This window comes from Gouania willdenowi, chromosome 12 (assembly GCF_900634775.1).
Source record: "Gouania willdenowi chromosome 12, fGouWil2.1, whole genome shotgun sequence".
Lineage (NCBI taxonomy): Eukaryota > Metazoa > Chordata > Actinopteri > Blenniiformes > Gobiesocidae > Gouania > Gouania willdenowi.
The window spans coordinates 21,519,022-21,536,851 of NC_041055.1; the positions used below are offsets into that span (position 1 = coordinate 21,519,022).

Here is a 17,830-nt window from a genome sequence, read left to right on the forward strand (position 1 = left end):
TTTACCACAGCGACGACATCACGTTAGCATGTATTTTCTCCACTGGGCTAATAGACATGTTTAGCCTACCATCAATATTAAGCTGCAACCTCATGTGTGCACAAGATGGATGAGCATTGCTCATCCATCTCTGGGCGTGCATGCAAAATGTGTTAGCTGAGTTATAGACATACATGCATACGAATGTTGTGGTGTCAAAAAATGCAACGTTGAAGTCAGAGTTGTTATTGTTGATGGCAGAAACATAAAGTTGTGTTTTATTTCATTTTTGTTCATTTATGAAGCTAACATTTATCACAATCAGTGACATCAGGATGATTTTTTTATAATCAATACTGCAGTTTTTTGTTTTGTTTTTTTTAACATGTATTATTTGGCTGTTGTTTTTTTTTCATGTTGCATCAAATCACGTGACTGCCGAGCTACTTTTGAATATTTGAGGATCTACATCAAAAAGGAGCGCAGAGGTCCAAAGTCTTTGATGTGCGTTCGCTCTTTTTCTCCCACTTCAAACAGAATATTAAGATGTAGGGCCGAGGACACGAGCCAAATGGCAATGTCTGTGGATTATTTACCAAAAGTTGCAGTTAATTAGAAACGTGCCCACTTGTTCACAAGCCCCCTGTTCAAACCAATTGTGCAACGGTCATGGCAACAAGTTCTGGCCCTGAAGGCATCACTAGTGTTAATTTGCTGTATCGGATCACAGCGAGAAACGGCTCAGGTTAAGCAAGATATGAAAGTGTGTGTGTTTAAAAATAATTAAAACCACATGGAAAAGAATATCATTTTTAATTTAAAAAGTGCTTTAAACTCATTTTAGCTCGGGCCTTAGGTGGTCAAACTACAAAAAAAATTCCAAAAGATTGTTTTAAAGGAACTTAAGGCTGATTAATTATGGCACGTTCACACCAAACGCCTCAAAAGCGTCAGGTGTACATACACAATACATGATGTGCATGCCGGACGCTGCTCGTTTTGAGATTTCAAGCTTTTGACGTGCGTCCGGCGCCTCCAACGTGACCGACACTAGAGTTGGGATTGTTGAACTTTTGGGGCATATTGCGGTGCGTCAACCAGTCAGGAGCGTTCCCCAACCGTGACGTATTTTTCAATAATGAAAAAAAAACACTAACCGGAGACAGATGGACAGGTGTTGTTCTGCTGGAATAGAGCGTCTGTAGTTGGGGTCCTGGTAGGGTATGTGAGCGCCGATGCTGACCAGCAGTTCATCAAACTGGGCCCGGGAGAGACGGAAGAAAGCGACTCTCGTTCGATTAAAAAAATAAAGTCCGGAAACATTGCCTTCTCAACACAATAATGTTCTTCACCACTTTACAGTCACTGAACATATATATAACTGATCGCCACAATATCATCCAGTGTATGAACATCACCAGCAACTGAGAAGCCCCTCATTGGGGCATTGAAATAGGAAAGATGTAGCAAAAATGCACTAAAAGTGATGAAATAGTTTGGTTTTGCTGCAGAATAAAGCATAAAAATAAGCAAAAATGGACTGAAATTGTTCACAAAACATTCTCAGTTTTGTGAAGACATCTGGCGACCCCCTGCCAGCGAACCCCAAAGTAGGGTCCTGACTCCAAGGTTGAGAACCCCTGCTTTAGATATTTTGTTGTACTTTTTGGAAATAGTCATGTCTAATAAAGACATTTAAAGCTGTGATCTATTCTTGTTCAAAATTCTTCATGATCATTTTCCTAAACTTTATTTGGCAACTAAAAAAAAAAACTCATATCATAAAGATGCACCTGATGTTTCACAGAATATTCTGATAGAACAAGTTATAACCTGCTGCATCCCGTGTGTTTGCAGAGATCCGTGAGGCTTTCAAGGTATTTGACAGGGATGGGAACGGCTTTATCTCTAAGCAGGAGTTGGGAATGGCTATGCGTTCTCTGGGTTACATGCCCAATGAGGTGGAGCTGGAGGTTATCATTCAAAGACTTGACATGGACGGTGAGTCTCTTTTTCTCCTTCATTTCTTCATCTGTTCATAGTTCAACATGTGTGTTTCTGTCTGTCTGTTCAGGTGATGGCCAGGTGGGCTTTGATGAATTTGTCACATTGCTCGGACCTAAACTGTCTGCAGCTGGGATGCCTGATAAGTTTCACGGGGCAGACTTTGATTCTGTATTTTGGAAGGTATTCACAGCCAACATCGTCATCAATTAATGTATTTTGCCTCAATGAGTCATTGTTCGTTTCATGTTCCGTTATGTGATCCCTGGCCCTAATCAACACCAAAGGAACAAATTAAACTGAATCCGTTATGATAAATCTATCCAGAATTCTAAAGACACTTTCTTCCTCATTCTTGTACTCGACATGGATCCAATCCAGGATGCAGAAATAACAGTTTGAGCTAAAACCATGAGGAGAGTTTGAGATTCTTGCCCAAAAATGTCCAACACGTCTCTTTCTGCTCCATTTCTGCTGCAGTACCATACACGACCTGCTGGGCGCAGTGTCGCTTCAGCATTTACATTGTGAAGACGGTTTGCACAACAGAAAAAGAGAAACCAACCTAAAGTCTCAGAAGTTTGAGACCATTTCACTGAAAGTTTCTGTGACATGAAACTAACAGTAATATGTTAGAATCAAAGCAGTACATTATATTAAGAATTGTACATTTTTCGAATGAATTTGGGAAAGCTGTAATGAAAAATTTTGACCAATGTTTCTCCGCAAACTCCACGTATGGCTAAAATATCTACTTTTCACATGACGTATGTCAATTTCATATGACATAATCTTCATTTTACCTTTGTGTTTATAACATTTTTTTTCTTCCCTGGTGTTTTTCCATCTTTGGGCACCACAGCCCATTATACAGGTAACAAGCAGCACAGTCTAATCCAGGGATCAGCAACCTGCAGCGCCTGAACCACATGTGTCTCCGGCTCTTCTGCACTGGCTTTTATTGCTGATACAAGAACAAAGTCATTCCCTTTGGACAGCTCCAAAACCTTATCCAGTGTTTGCCAATGTCTTGCAATTTGGACCAATCACGGTGGCTCATTAAAGCAGAACTAAGTAACTTTTTCACCTCAGTAAATCCTTCTCGTAGTGCCTGTGAGGGTGTTTATGGGGTGATTGGGGGGTCTTCCCCACCCCAGCACACTGAGGCTAAATATCTTTGAAAGTTCTGAATGCATTTTAAGTGAGAAAGTGACCAAGTAGAACATGTGCTCATTTGATCCATAAAACTCCCAGAAACACGTTTGATGACGACATTTCAGAGATCTTCGGAGACCCGCCATTGTGCAACTGACTAAACTTCCGGTTAACTTCAAAATAAGAGCCCTATTTAGAAAAGCGTTACAAATAATGGAAGACAAGAAGAGATGCTTTTGTTTGTCACCACCTACAAATTGAAGAACTATCCAACATTTCATGTAATGTACGCTATCATTAGCTGTTATATATTTCTCAATATTAATCCCATTAGTAAATTAAATGTACATGATGAAAAGTGCAAGACTGGAACCTTCAGTGAGTTATGAGCTTTTTAAACCAATGGGCTTGTGTGTGTTATTATTAACATAATTGATTTATTAATAGTATGTGATTTATGGCTTTCAGTCTCCTTCAGGCTCTTTTGATGTTGATGGGTGTCGACTCCTGGTTTAATCGGTTAGAGGAGGGAGTTATAGGGTGCCCAGTAAAACATTGCTGTCGTGTTTGATTGGTTATTTAACAGGCATTAAATACTATGTGGTTAAAATGATGATTAAACAGTTTCACTTGTGAGAAATATTGGTAAAACTGTCAGCGGTCACCATATGCAGGGTCTAAATTCAGTTTATTTATCATTTATTCAATGACAACTGTCTCTTTTTTTTTTTTTCTTCACGTCATTGTTTTTTAGTGATTATCCCCGACAATCACTGTCCAGTATAATCATCATCTGGAATTTTTGCATTGCTTTATTCTCAAAGTTCCTCCTACACTTTACCAAATATCAGGTCATGTCTATAATCATGTCATTAGTCAGAAAATGTGCTCATTAGCAAAGAAGCCAGATGAGAATACCTCATTTATTTTCAGTTTTACAAACAACAGACGCTTGTTTTTAATATGAAAAGTTTTCTTATTGTTTTCCTTTGAAAAGAAAAAGACAGGGCTTTTAGGTTTTTAGTTTGGGGGTTTGATCAAAAGTTGCCCACGCTTTATGTTTTTGATGATGGTTGGACATAAACGGGTGGATCTGGAAATACTAAAGGTCAGTTTAATTTGTACAAATTAGAATTCAGTGTCTCTCTCAAGTTATTAGTAGAAAAGGTCACTTTGCCTAACTACGTTATTATTCACACTACATGTCGGAAATGAGTGGAGCACACCTGAGTTGCGTGCAAATACATATATGAACCTTTTTTTTTTTTATTCAGGTTAAGATGCCTGAGGAGTTTTTCTAACTTTTCCATTCCCTGTTATTGTTTAATCATTTGCTTTCAGTTGCATAACCCCATAGGTTATTTTTTAATCTTTGATGTTAATGAAAACGTGGGCGTCGTTATTTCCTGCTGACCTGCAGCTTGTGTGCGTCACTGAGGAGCATCGAGGCAGAGGAGTTTTTTTTTTTTTCTTTTCCTTTGTTAATTAGACATTTCCTGTGTTTTTCTCTCATTTTCCCCAGTGCGACATGCAGAAACTGACAGTGGACGAGCTGAAGAGGCTGCTTTACGACACCTTCCGTGACCACCTCACCATGAAAGACATCGAAAACATCATCATGACGGAGGAGAACCACCTCAACAGTCCAGAGTCCCACGTGGACATTGATAGTACGTCGGAATGAATCACTTCTGTGTTTTTGTTTTTTGTTTTTTTTTACTTTGCAACATACAGGACAAAAGACAGAAGCCCCCCCCCCCGGGCCGAGCCCCCCCACACATCCAAGCACCAAAACGCGGCTGCAAAACATATAGATTTAAAAAAGAAATAAAAAAAAAAGAAAATTAGCAATAATGACAATAAGCAAACAAATAATGATACAAATAATAGTAAGGCTGGGAGACCTAAAACTCCCCAAAAAAAGAGAAATAATTAAGTAATGTAATTATGTTATACAGCAATGCAGATATTACCTGCTTAAAATATATGAAGAAAACTATAATTTACATGATACAATCACAATCTAAATGCTGTAATAGATCATCTGTGACACAACAATAGCTGATATAAATATGACAAATGTTTTTATAATTCATTGATTTTCATTCATTTATTAGTTTTTTTGAGCAGACAAGAAAACAAAAAACAAAAAAAAACAAAACGTCTGTGTACAAGAAAACTACAACAGAGAAAAGAAAAAACAATCAGAGATGATAACAGTGCACTTATAATTATATAATTATAATATCTGTTCAAAAGGGAGTGGGAACAGACTAATTTAATCCCACCCCTTTTTTCTTAATCATACAATTTTCATCATATTGCTTCTATCTGTTTGGATCAATATGATAAAAAGATGTATATATGTATGTATATATATATGTGTGTGTGTGTGTGTTTTGTGTTTTTTTTTTACTTTGCGTTGATCACATTTTTTAAAATTCTGTTTTTTTCTCTGCTGACGCTTTTTCTCTCGTGAATTCTTTACGCAGCGAGCCCGACGCAACAGGAAAAACATACATGTGTGCGGAAAAGCCTGATTTGTGCCTTTGCTATCGCCTTCATCATCAGCGTCATGCTCATCGCAGCAAATCAAATGCTCCGCAGAGGGATGAAGTGAAGACGCTGTGGGAGTTTGTTGAGAGGAAAGTAACGGATGGACTTTTAATAAGCAAAATGTCTACCAAATACTGTTTTTCACATCCCATACGATGCTCCTCTAACGAGGTCGGTGATGTCACGCTGCGGTCACTATTACGACTTCTCACAGCATCATTTACTAAAGAATGGGCTGATTAGCACCTGGAAACATGTGGTGAATAGAAAGGTCAACCACTGAGAGGTAACATTGGGCACGGTTACATGATGTTTTTTTTGTTTTTTAATTTGGAATTAATTATTCAGAATTCAATTATTCTGAATTAAAGTATTCCCAATTGTGTTTACATGGAAATTGAGGTTTACATGAAAAATTAGATTAAAAATAGATTAAAGAGTAACTAAACCCCTGCTCTCTCCTGACCTGTCACTGGGAGGGAAATTCAAATAAATGCCTCGATCGTGGGCGGGGCTCCTGGAGCAGTTAAGACACGCCCAGTCTATACTATAAAATCTCCAATAAACAATCTATGCTATGCTAACGAGCTACTCATTACTCTCTATTCACTCTTCTCTCAATCCAACCCACTCGCCACAGATTGTAGAGCCCTCAGATGCTAGTTTTTATCAAAGGGGCGTGGCTAACAGTGCTTGTTTGTGACGCAAGATGGTCCCAAAACGTCACATGATCTCGTTCTCAGCCAATAGCAAAAATCAGTTGTAATAGCTGGGTTTCAATCCATAGAGGGCAGTCACTCACATTTCACAACAAAATATGCCTAATTGAAATACTTTGACTAAAATGTTGAGAGTTGGAACAGAATCAACACTATTTCATACCCACATACATGTGTATTCAGCAGAAAAAAAGGTTTAGTTACTCTTTAAATGTTTACAAGATCGAGGAATTATTTCATTCTGAATTAAAATCGGAATGAACCAGAACCCTAATCCGGATTTAGGTTTAATTTGGAATTACATTTTCATTCGGAATGAAGTGTTTGACTTGTATTCTGAATTGAAGGGGAATTAAAGCTCTCATGTAAACGTGGCCATTGGTCCCTCTTTGAGAGCTGGTTTGCGTATCATGTGACTACATCACATCCATCCCATAATTACATGTAGCTACTGTAACAGGGCAAGGTGTTTAAACCACAGACAGCTGCAGTGTCTCAACCAAATGTTTTCAACATACGGTAAATGTTAAAAATGGCAGAAACATAACTTTATACATTTGTTTGGAACAAGAATGTTTTTACTTTGGGGATATCTCTAGAAACATTAAGCTATGGCTCAGTGTAAGTGCAGTGAACAGGGTCAGTCCATGCTATAGGCTAGTGGTGTCAAACCCATTTTACTTTTGGGGCCATATACGACCTAGTTTAGTGGTCCAGACCAGAAAAATATAGATTTTTAGGAGAATAAAAGACTAATTTCTGTTATTTTCTTAGAATATTTTAGGTGTAGAACATGAAGTCCAAAATATTAGTAACTCCAGGATCTTGTACTTCATGAATCTTAGAATTGTAGACAGTTTTTTAAAAGCAAATTTGAGTAATTATTTTTACAGAATTAGCAGTGGAAAAAAGAGAGAGTTCTGGCAAATAATTCATGTAACTATGAGCAGAGAGAAATTACAAGATTAAACAAATGTTTTTAAATGGAAGGGACTGAGATCTATAGAGCAAATAGTTGTGGTGATTTACTAATGATTCATGTTTTTGTTGTCATTTTTTAAACATATTGTACAAAAATACAAACAAAATCCTTCCACAGGTCGAAAATAAAGCTGTGGCGGGCCGATTCGGCCCACGAGCCTCGAGTTTGACACCCCGAGTATATAGCTGAGGTATAACAAAGTAACATTTTTCAAACCTTTGAACATTTTGCAGTTTCTGGAAGCATTTTCCTAGAGACCTTTCAAAATCGAACATGTGCCATCTTATCCTAAAGACAATTGAAGAAAATCAAGATCAGACATGTTATTATGTTATTAATCAATTCAAATTACAAACTACAAAAGCCAACAAATAGAGTTGTGACTGATGGATGAGCAGAGGAAGTAGTATAATCAAAGGACAAAATTCACAAAGCAGTGTAAGTCCAGACACTTTCAAATCACCCATTTTATGTCTCAAGACATTTCTGTCACTTTTGAATCAAAGCCTTTGTGTTCAGATGCACTGTGATCAGCTGGGCCTCCGGTGATCGCTTTTTGAATTCTGTTTAGTTTTCTGGCAGCTGTAGCTTTCAGAATTAGGCTGAAAGCCTAGGAAGTGATGAATGTTTAGTTTTTACACAGGAAGAATACAAAAACCTGAGGATTGGCTTTTCTCAGGGTTGGACTGGCCATCTGGCATTCTGGGCCCGCTATGTCGACCCAAAGCGGGACGGTCCGGTCTGCTACTTTTTTTTTTTTTTTTTTTTGGACGAGCAAGTGTAGGCAGATATGGTAAAAGTTGGCCAAAAATGATCTAAAAGGGGCAGAAACGTGGCAAAAAAAGAGTGAAAAGGGAGTAAAATGGGCCAAAAGCAGTCAAGAGTGGCCAAAATATGGGCAAATAAAGAATAAACAGGTGGTATGTAATGGAAAAGGGTAGCTTAAATAGGCAAAATGTGGCAAATAATAGTGAAAAAGAGCAAAAAAGTGAAACAAGTGGCCAAAAAAAAAAAAAGGACAAAAATTAATAAAAGTGTCAAAAAAAACTTGCAAAAATGGACAAAAATATGAAAAAAAAAGGATATTTATTAGTAAAAGGTTGCTAAGTCTGAAAAAAAGCACCAAAAAGGGCAAAAATGGGACAGAGAAAGTTGCGAAATGGCCAAAAAAAATAGGTAATAAGGGGTTACAAAGTTTCCCATTTATGGTTTTCTGGGGGAATAATGATTCATATTAAGACATAAAGAGCCACATGTTGAGAATTACTGACTTAATAGTGGCTTCTACGAAGTGTCCACTAATTATATAGTGGGCTGATCTGGACAGAAAATGCCAGGACTTCATTTTTGTCCCATTCTACCCCTGGTTTTTTTTTTTTTTTTTTTTTTAAATATAAAGAGCCCTGACTTTTAGATTAATACATTTCACATTCACGATCTGCCTATGAACAAATTCACTGCATATATTCATTTCCAAAATGCATCACGTGTTGAGCAGAAAAGGTCAGATGCTCATGCTGCAACCAGCTACACATACTGAAAAATGTGTTAGAATTTAGACCCAACCACAGCATTGTACCACATAAAGCAGATGTGCATCGTTTAATTCACACTGCACACACTTGCATGTACGTACGTACTGTGAAATTTAAAACCACGTGTGTACATGTGTGTGGGAAATATTCTGGTGTGTGTGTTCAATGTGTGTGTTTCAATAATTATGCAATTTGTAAAGTGACCATTGCAAAAAAAAAAAAAAAAATACAACATCACCTAAATGTATGAAATTTAACCTGTACATGTTGATATTTTTGTCGATGCGTAGACGTTAACATATTCTGCAATATGCTGTGAACAATAATAGTCAAACATATCATTTCTAGCTTTTTACATGAACCACCACAAACGACATATTGTTTAGAGTATGACACGCTTATATTTTTTTACTTGAATAAGTGACACATTAAAACTATTTATTATGAATGTAAACATATTTTGCTATTTAAAATAAACACACACAAAAAAAAAAAATACTGATATAGAATCATGTGTCTATTTGAGACCATACATAACACTTTGTTAAAATTACAATCTTCTGTATATTTAGTTATCGGAGCATTTTTCTTAATCTCGATTTAAAATGTTTTATTTTTCTTGCTCTTTTTTATCTGAAAAACCTTAATTTTAAGCTGTGGAGCAAGAGGAGGGAAGAAATGGGAGATTCATTCTGGCAATAAAACCAATCATTTATCTTGTGCGTATAATAACCATTTGTGTAAAAAAAAATAAAAAATCTATTTATAATGGCCTGTAAACCCTTCACGTGAACATATCATGTAAGATATAATTGGTCCTATGTGACTGTACAATGTTGTAGCAGTGCCAAATAGAATTACAATAAGCAAATAATGCTCTGTTCTATAGATCAGTGCTTTAATAAGTGTTTTATGTGCAATTTGTTAGTCAGTTGTAAGTGCTGTTATTTATTTATTTTTAGTTGTAGTCGACAGGTTTGTGCCTTAGTTTGTTTTGTCCGCACTCGTAAAGTAAGAGTTACTTCTGTAAAGCTGATAAGTGCACACACTTTTTTCATAAATAATGAATTTGATTCTACCAACATAAGCTGGATTCTTCAGTAAAATTTGATAAGTTTTCCTTTGTGTCCAGTCTTTCAGATTACCTTTATTGGGTCCCTTAATTCATGTTAGTTCATGCATTATTAAGTATATATTAACAGTTAATCAATATGTTATTAATCATAATCATAATGTATTACCTAACATTGTGTAACATATCAGTTAATGCATTAATAAGCTGACGTAAACCTTAATAAATGCATTATAGTCACTCATACGCATTACTTAACCATATTTAACAAGGTATCAGTAATAGCTTTTTGTTTTTTGTCAGATTGCTAATATTACGTAACACCTTTCTTAGTAAATAATTACTAGAGACATTATTATGTTTTACAAATATACTTATTTATGCATATTAAGTAAGCTTACATGAGCATAGGTAATTATATTATGTAACTTTTATTAATGCTTGATAATGTTTAAATTAACTCTATGCAGTAAACATTAATTACGGCTTATTAATGCATTAAATATATGTTCATTAATATTAGGCAATACATTATAATGATTAATAACTTATTATTAGACTGTGAGTTAATGCTTTATAACGAAATAGCTCATATTAATTAAAGGACCCTTAATGTTAAGTGTTACCCTTTTATTTTATATTTTACATTGACGTCTAGACCAGAGACGGGCAACTTTGATCACAAACAATGCTTGTTTGTTTTTCTCAGTTTCATTTTGTATATTTTTCTCTCATTTTATTACGTTTTTGTTGTCAGTTTGTCTATTTTTGTTGGGTTTTTTTTGTAATTTTTGTGGTCATCTTGTGTGTTTTTCTGTCATTTTGAATGTATTCAAAATTTAGTGTTTATTTTGGGGGCCGCAAAAAATTCGACCGAGGGCTGCACGTGGCCCCCGGGCCACCAGTTGCCCACGTCCGGTCTAGACCAACACAATCCTGCATTGTTTTGTTTGTCTTAATGTTGCTGCACATGTAGCAGCTACAGCATCACTTCCACACTAATGTAAGTGCTGTCTGGCTGCATGTAGTCCAATAAAAACCAATGTGTTCAAATGCAGTGATTGTTCCTTTTTATGCCTCTGCATGAAATAAGTAGTGAGAATTGACAGTTTCCTGCTAAACGTAGACGTAGCGACTGTCGTTTGATCTAGTTTCACATGGAAGAGTTGAACTTCAGTCTGACATTGGGAGCCAACAGTGAACATTTGTATTCATGATCATTTTCAGGAGGAACACTCAAGGTCTGTTTGCCCGTCTCTGCCATCAAATCTTATTGTCTGTCTTTGTTAGCAAATGACTTTATTTTGTGCTCTTGTGACCAAATATCAGCAATGTGACCTTGTGAGTTAAAAATGTAAAGACAAAGTAAATAATTTTAACATTCTAGTAACTTAATACTCAACATTTGCACTGTTATTAGAGAGAATTAAGACAATACATACACACTCAGGGGAAGCATAATAAAACCAAAACTTGAACCTAAAGCCTTCTCGCTGTGCTTCTCAAAGCGTGGGTCGCACCACCCTGGTGGGGAATGGAGATACGACAGGTGGGGCGCGACAATCAGGAGGAGGACATAAAGACCATAACAAGGAACAAAACACCTTCACACAAAAAAAGTAATAACGAGAAACCTAAAACTGTAGCAGGAATTAAAGGAGCATTCAATTATTAGACTGCATTTGATATGAAACCAATAAACTGTAAAGAAAAAGTGCAAAAAATTTCTTTATGTGACAAAAAAATCTGTGTTTTTTTGTCACAGATTACAAACTATTTTTTATTATTTCCTGTATTTTTGACTGCTGCACTTTTACATTTTTTTGCAGGTGATTTCATTTAATTTTGATTTATTTATAAAATATGTGACTTGCATTATGAAACTTGATGTTACCTTTTCCCTGTTAGTTCATTTCATACACGCACTGAATTTACTTTTTTTTCTTTAGCTTTTTGACACGATTGTAAATAATGTTTTTGTTATTACCTGCATTTTTTTTTTTTTTTTTATGCAGATGATCAGTTTAATCTTTTTTTTTTTTTTTTGTATTCTTTATGAAGAATGATGTTACTTGTTCCCTGTTAGTTCAATGCATTTGAAAATGTGTTATTTGTCAGGATTATTTGGGGGACAATGGTAAATGGTGTTGATTTATAGAGCGCTTTATCCCTACACTGAAGTAGCATCTTAGGACTGAGCTGCCATGCAAGGCGCTAAAGACCACTGGGTTCAGTGTTTTTTTTTTTCCCCAAGGACACTTCGAACCCCCAACCTGTCAATCAGAAGACGACCCCCCACAATGGGCGCAGGTGGAGCTTTAAAGTTTTGGGGAATACCCAAAAAAGGTTGAGAACCACTACTTTAAGAGCACCCAACCCACATAGAGTAGTTTTATTTTTAGTGGATGCAAAAACTGTAATCTCTGTAACCCTTAGTTCAGTGTTTCTCTAATGGGGGTACGCGATGGCACTATAGGGGGTACTTGAGAGAGAGAGAGAGGAAAATTAACAAATGAAAGCATTAATAATGTGGGGTTTTATACTGTTTAATGTTAGTTAAAAATGATAATCATACTAAATATTACCAGCAACAAAATGACAACAAAAACACACAGAGAAAAAAAAAATTACTGAATAATGAAAAGAACAGACAATGACAAAATCACACCAAAAACGAAAATAAAAACACACTAAATAAGAGGAAAAAATTACACTGAATAATAAAAAAAACAAACAACAAAATACACAAAATGATGACAGAAATAATAAAAAATAAATCTCTTTAGGAGGCCCTAAATACAGTTTTGTTTCACTTATTTACAAAACGAGGTTCTTTAAAACATGTGCTATCACTCCATTCCATCATTATGCTCTATAGCTGAATTTACTTGGATTCAGAAATTAGAGAAAGTGGCTACTTGTGCTAAAAATGTTTGAGGACCACTGCTTTGGTCTGTGTGTTCCTGTAATGTAATAGAATTTAGTCAAAGTCAAGAAAAACCTCCTGTTTGTGAAAACTAAATAAACTTTAATTCATGGAAGGTCTGCATGACGCTCATTTTAAAAAAAAACTTCCGACTGAAACTTCTGAAAACTAAACTTTAATCTGTCACAACACTGGAGGAGGCAAAATGAAGTGTTTCAGTGGTTTAGTTGGAAAACATGAGAAAATAAGAGGCTGAATTCTACAAGGCATATTTCTAGCATCGCAACAATTACTCACTCCTTCTGGGACTGTCTGACTTCACACTAAACTCCTTAGAGTCGTCTCACTCAGAGGCCTAATCACGTCTGAATGGTGCAGTAGACACATTAGCCTATGGTCAACAAGGGCAGTTATTTAGCAACGCTGGGTTTAAAGCAGAATTCAAGTGTTGAAAATGGTTCTAAAGGTTTCTTCAGGTAAAACATTTTCCCCTTCAGCTCAGTAAGTTTCCATCAACCCCACTCAGTGTTGACTTTGACTTTCCATCCACCCGGAGGAGGAGGAAGGAGTGAGGGGGGAAGATCTGGAATAGACAGTAGATGTTGAAGAACGTCACTGTCAGTCTCTGCCTCTTCTTCGTCCTCTTCCTCAGGTTTCAGATCTCTGCAATGTTAAATATTTTAAACCCATGAATTTCAAATGAGCAAAAAAAACCATGCAAACCATGTCCCACTGAGGACTTAAACAGTGACTGTACCCTTTGCTACTGAGGGCAGCGCGGCGCTTTTCTCTCCTCGATAGCCAGTCCTCAATACTTCGCCCAGGCACGAATGCGTCATCTAAACCTTCCTTGATCCGTCTCTCTTCTATGAAGAAAAGCACAGAAACGCTAAACAGAAAAGCAGTCAAACTTGTGGCATAACCACATCAAGTATATACACTATCTAACATTTAGGTCAGAGCTTTCTGGTGAATCCTTATGGAAGTAATAATCAAGTGATTGTAAAAAAAAAAAAACCAACACCTAAATATGACAACAAGCTCAGTGTGTTTCCACAGTGTTGATTTATCACATGGTAAACAGCTCCACCCTCTGGTTACTCCTCACCTTCCACTTGTCTCTGCAGGGCAAACATCTCCTCCTCAGACATGTGAGAAAACCTGCAGCCTAAACCAAAGTCACAAATGCCTGGGAAAAAAAAGAGGAGAAATGGTCACAAATAATCCATCAATTACTAACGTGGCTGTAGTCGACCAAGGAAACGGTTGGTCGACCAAGACTATGGCACACGTAGCGATTAGTCGATGGAGAAAAAAAGCGTAGAATGAATGAGCAGGTGCAAAGGAGGAGGAAGAGAAAGAAGAAGAAGAGAAACAAATATTTGTGGAGACGATTTGCTTTTCAACACAAACCATTTATGACCTTATTCAAGCTTGCAAAAGTGAAACCGACAGGTCAGACAGACATTATGTATTTATATCAGAGCCTGACGTGAAACCTAGAATTAAAACCTATTTTTTCCTCATACAAATGACATATTTATTCCTGTTTTAGTGGTAAGCCTGCTTTTATTAATAAACAACTGTTAATGTCAACATCAGATCAACGCACGGGTAAACAGGCGCACGTCAAAAACACAGGTGTGCAGTGCGCCCCGCGGCGCCAGAGACAGCAGTGGATCTATTTACATAATCCACATATCAAATATAAGGGTAATCCATGTTCTTGTGCAGAAAAAGGATTGATTTAATAGTGTATGCTTGTGCTCCAAGCCTGTCTTAATATTTAATCCTTATCACCTATATAAGTGCATTGCATTTTTTTTTTTTAACGGTATTGAAACTGATACCATTGCTGGTCGACCAATGAAAATCTTGGTCGAACACGACGGCATCAACCAATTAGTCGACTAAACGACCAAAGTTGGCCACCCTACTGTTGAGGCTGTGTGATTGACCTTTTTGGAGAAACTTTCTGCAGGGCTTCTTTAATTGCTCGTCACGCAGGATGGCTTCAGTATCTAAGGGACAAGAAGAACATCCATCATGGTTTGAAAAACAGGAACGGTGACATGAATCTGTGAAAGTCCGAACCAGTGCGACTTTCACCTCTAAAGTTGTCGAACCAGGCATTTTTCGCCCTGTGGTGCTGAACGCCGTTCAAATGTTTTTTCCTGTTGTGCATGTTGTCCTGAAAGGACCTCTCACAGTAGTCACAGAAGTACCGCTTCCCCATAGTGCACGTTTGTGTTTTCAAACCAGAAAGGCCTTAAAAAAAATATCTGAAAGACAGTAAACATAAAAAAAATGTAAAAGGAAACAGCATTGTCATCTTTTAGTAACTAATTATTGATCATCAAATTATTTAATTAAAAATGCATGTGACTACATTTATGCATCCGTTATCAGTCTATTTTAATCTGTTAGTACAACAATATTTAGTTAGATTTTATTATTATTATTATTATTATTATTATTATTATTAAATAGTTGAGCTTCTTATGTGTAAATAGTATACTGCTGGTGACAATTAACTCATTCACTGTAAACTACAAAAATTACAGAAATGTACAATAACCCTACTTTAAAAGTAATTCATCATTTAACTCTGCATTTCCCAATGAGTTAGAAATACAGTAAACTTAACCAGAATTCAAATTCATGAATAAACAATTAATCTTGGTCAAGACTGTTGATTTTCTACTTCCTCCGTCTTTAGGAAACAGGCTAATTCCCATTAGATACAGTTATTTGAAAATATCCATCGAAACTAATACATTTGATGTTTTTAAATTTAAAAAATATGTGTGTATTCTAATCCAAAAACCTTCTAAATCGCAGAAAAATGAATTAACCAGCAACAACTCCCAACCACGTTTTTTAATCGTCAAAATGTAAAACAACTTCAACTCACCAGTTATGACCCACAAATACACGTCTTTGAGTTGTGCGAATAACAATCCAGAGATTAATTATCAGAGGAGACGCTAGTTTGTTTACAACTCGCGTACAATAACCGACCATAAACGACACACTTCCTGAACGGAAGTCATTGACGTCCATTTCCGCAGCTGCGCACTTACTACTACCAACATGGCGCTGGCAAAGACTGTGTACCACCTCCTGTTCAGGAGAACGTCTACCTTCGCTGTGACCATCATGGTCGGAGCAGTTTTCTTCGAGCGACTATTCGACCAAGGTGGAGACGCGATCTTTGAGCAGATGAACCGTGGGGTAAGAGCGTCCTGCGTCGGTTTAACACCGCTGACCTTGTCGGTGCTAATGCTAGCACAGCTAGCCTGTTCGCGTCCTTAAGTAACACCAACAATGTCCCGCCGGTCTTCTCTAACTTTATCTTGTGCTTACAGAAACTTTGGAAGCACATTAAACACAACTACGAGAGCAAAGAGGAGGAATAGGACGGGATCCTGGTTGTATTTATGCTGATGTTCGTCTGCAATCATTCTTCCATCACCGGTTCCTCCTGGACTCAGAAACCGCATCAAGTCGCTGTCATCACGGACACTGGGCTCAGTCATGCCCGGAGGCGATCCAAGGAGACCAGATTAACCGTGTACATGGATCAGTTGTTCCTGTCTCCCCTACCTGTTCCCTGTTATGATCTATATTGCTATATTTGTTCACCTCACAGATTGTAAATCGTTAAATTAAAAAATGTGTTAAATGCTTATACATTGTCAATTGTTTATATTTGTAGATTTCAGCTCATTTTAAATGAGTCCTCTCTGGTTCAGAGATATGCTGAGCATTATGCTGTCACTGAGGTTTAATGTCTCCATTTTATGTTGATAATGTTAGTTAATGGACACCCCCTCCTTGAGGCAATAATAATACATCAATTTAATATAGCATTTTTTGGACACTCAAAGCGCTTTACAGAATTAAGGGATTTTTTTTTCACTCCACTCTTAGTGGTGGTAAGCTACTATTGCAGCCACAGCTGCAGACCTACGGAAGCGAGGCTGCCATAGTGCACCATCGGTCCCTCCGTCCACCACCAACACGTACTCAGACACTACATTCATACTTGGCAATGTGGGTGAAGTGTCTTGTCCAAAGACACAATGACATATATCACTGGGGTGACTGGAATTCTCAGTGGTTTCCCATCCAATTTTAAGGCAAATGTATTTGTACAGCGCATTTCAAACACGGGGTAAATCAATGTGCTTCACGTGATTTAAAAAAATGCGACAGAAAACATTTGGCAGTTTAGAAATCAATAAGAACATAATGTAAATGAAGAAATGTAAAATAATAAAAATGACATTCTAAATCTCACAGATATATACAATAATTGAGAGCTACACACTGCTTCTCCACACATTTGTGGGTCACTTTTAAGACCATTATGACTTCATGTTTAGCACTTTATTAGCATTTCAACTGTTTAAACTACCACTTGTGAGACTTCCTTCATACTGAATGAGTCTTGCTCAGGGGTATTTTTACCACCAGATGTAGAAACTAAGCTCATGAATCTTTGTCCCAGTAAAAAGAAATGTAATCGTGTCAACATACCAATGTTGTTGAAAACAATTTAAAATTGCCTGTCTTGTTGGGATGGGAGAAAAACTTAGATATGTGTTTGAGATATTTTATATCATATTTACGTAACATAAACAAAACATTAGTTTATTCTCATGTAAACTGCTAGAATGGCTCATTTAAGGCAAATTATTTTACAACTGTACTGAAGGTGGCAGGCTATTGCTGCCCAGTCCCTTTTACCTGTGGGATTAAAAGGTGTTTACATGGAAATAAAGCCTAACAACCTCCTGTCTGGGAGTGGGTATAACATTACGTTCAAAATCAAATTTGGAAGTCTTTTCGAGACAGACACAAGTACTACCGACAAAAGAAGGTTTAATCAGGAAGCTG

At 36.9% G+C, this 17,830-nt stretch overlaps 3 protein-coding genes across 3 annotated transcripts in view; 2 read left to right on the forward strand and 1 right to left on the reverse strand.

Moving 5' to 3' along the window:
- Nucleotides 1–6,031, forward strand: part of cabp7b (calcium binding protein 7b) — a 29,728-nt gene extending 23,697 nt beyond the window's left edge. The window contains exons 2-5 of the mRNA XM_028462145.1: nucleotides 1,837–1,980; nucleotides 2,054–2,166; nucleotides 4,661–4,808; nucleotides 5,631–6,031. Coding sequence (XP_028317946.1) covers nucleotides 1,837–1,980; nucleotides 2,054–2,166; nucleotides 4,661–4,808; nucleotides 5,631–5,758 — 533 coding nt within the window. The 3' untranslated portion in view covers nucleotides 5,759–6,031. The remainder of the gene's footprint in view (nucleotides 1–1,836; nucleotides 1,981–2,053; nucleotides 2,167–4,660; nucleotides 4,809–5,630) is intronic.
- A 6,978-nt stretch (nucleotides 6,032–13,009) lies between these two features.
- Nucleotides 13,010–15,995, reverse strand: zmat5 (zinc finger, matrin-type 5). Its single transcript, XM_028462147.1, has 6 exons — nucleotides 15,843–15,995; nucleotides 15,038–15,210; nucleotides 14,887–14,949; nucleotides 14,037–14,117; nucleotides 13,686–13,794; nucleotides 13,010–13,591 (listed from the first exon to the last, which is right to left on the reverse strand). The coding sequence occupies exons 2-6, from the start codon at nucleotides 15,162–15,164 to the stop codon at nucleotides 13,441–13,443; spliced, it is 531 nt and encodes a 176-aa protein (XP_028317948.1). The 5' UTR covers nucleotides 15,165–15,210; nucleotides 15,843–15,995; the 3' UTR covers nucleotides 13,010–13,440.
- uqcr10 (ubiquinol-cytochrome c reductase, complex III subunit X) lies at nucleotides 15,986–16,619 on the forward strand. The gene is made up of 2 exons (XM_028462148.1): nucleotides 15,986–16,162; nucleotides 16,297–16,619. The coding sequence occupies exons 1-2, from the start codon at nucleotides 16,022–16,024 to the stop codon at nucleotides 16,345–16,347; spliced, it is 192 nt and encodes a 63-aa protein (XP_028317949.1). The 5' UTR covers nucleotides 15,986–16,021; the 3' UTR covers nucleotides 16,348–16,619.
- The last annotated feature ends 1,211 nt before the right edge of the window (nucleotides 16,620–17,830 follow it).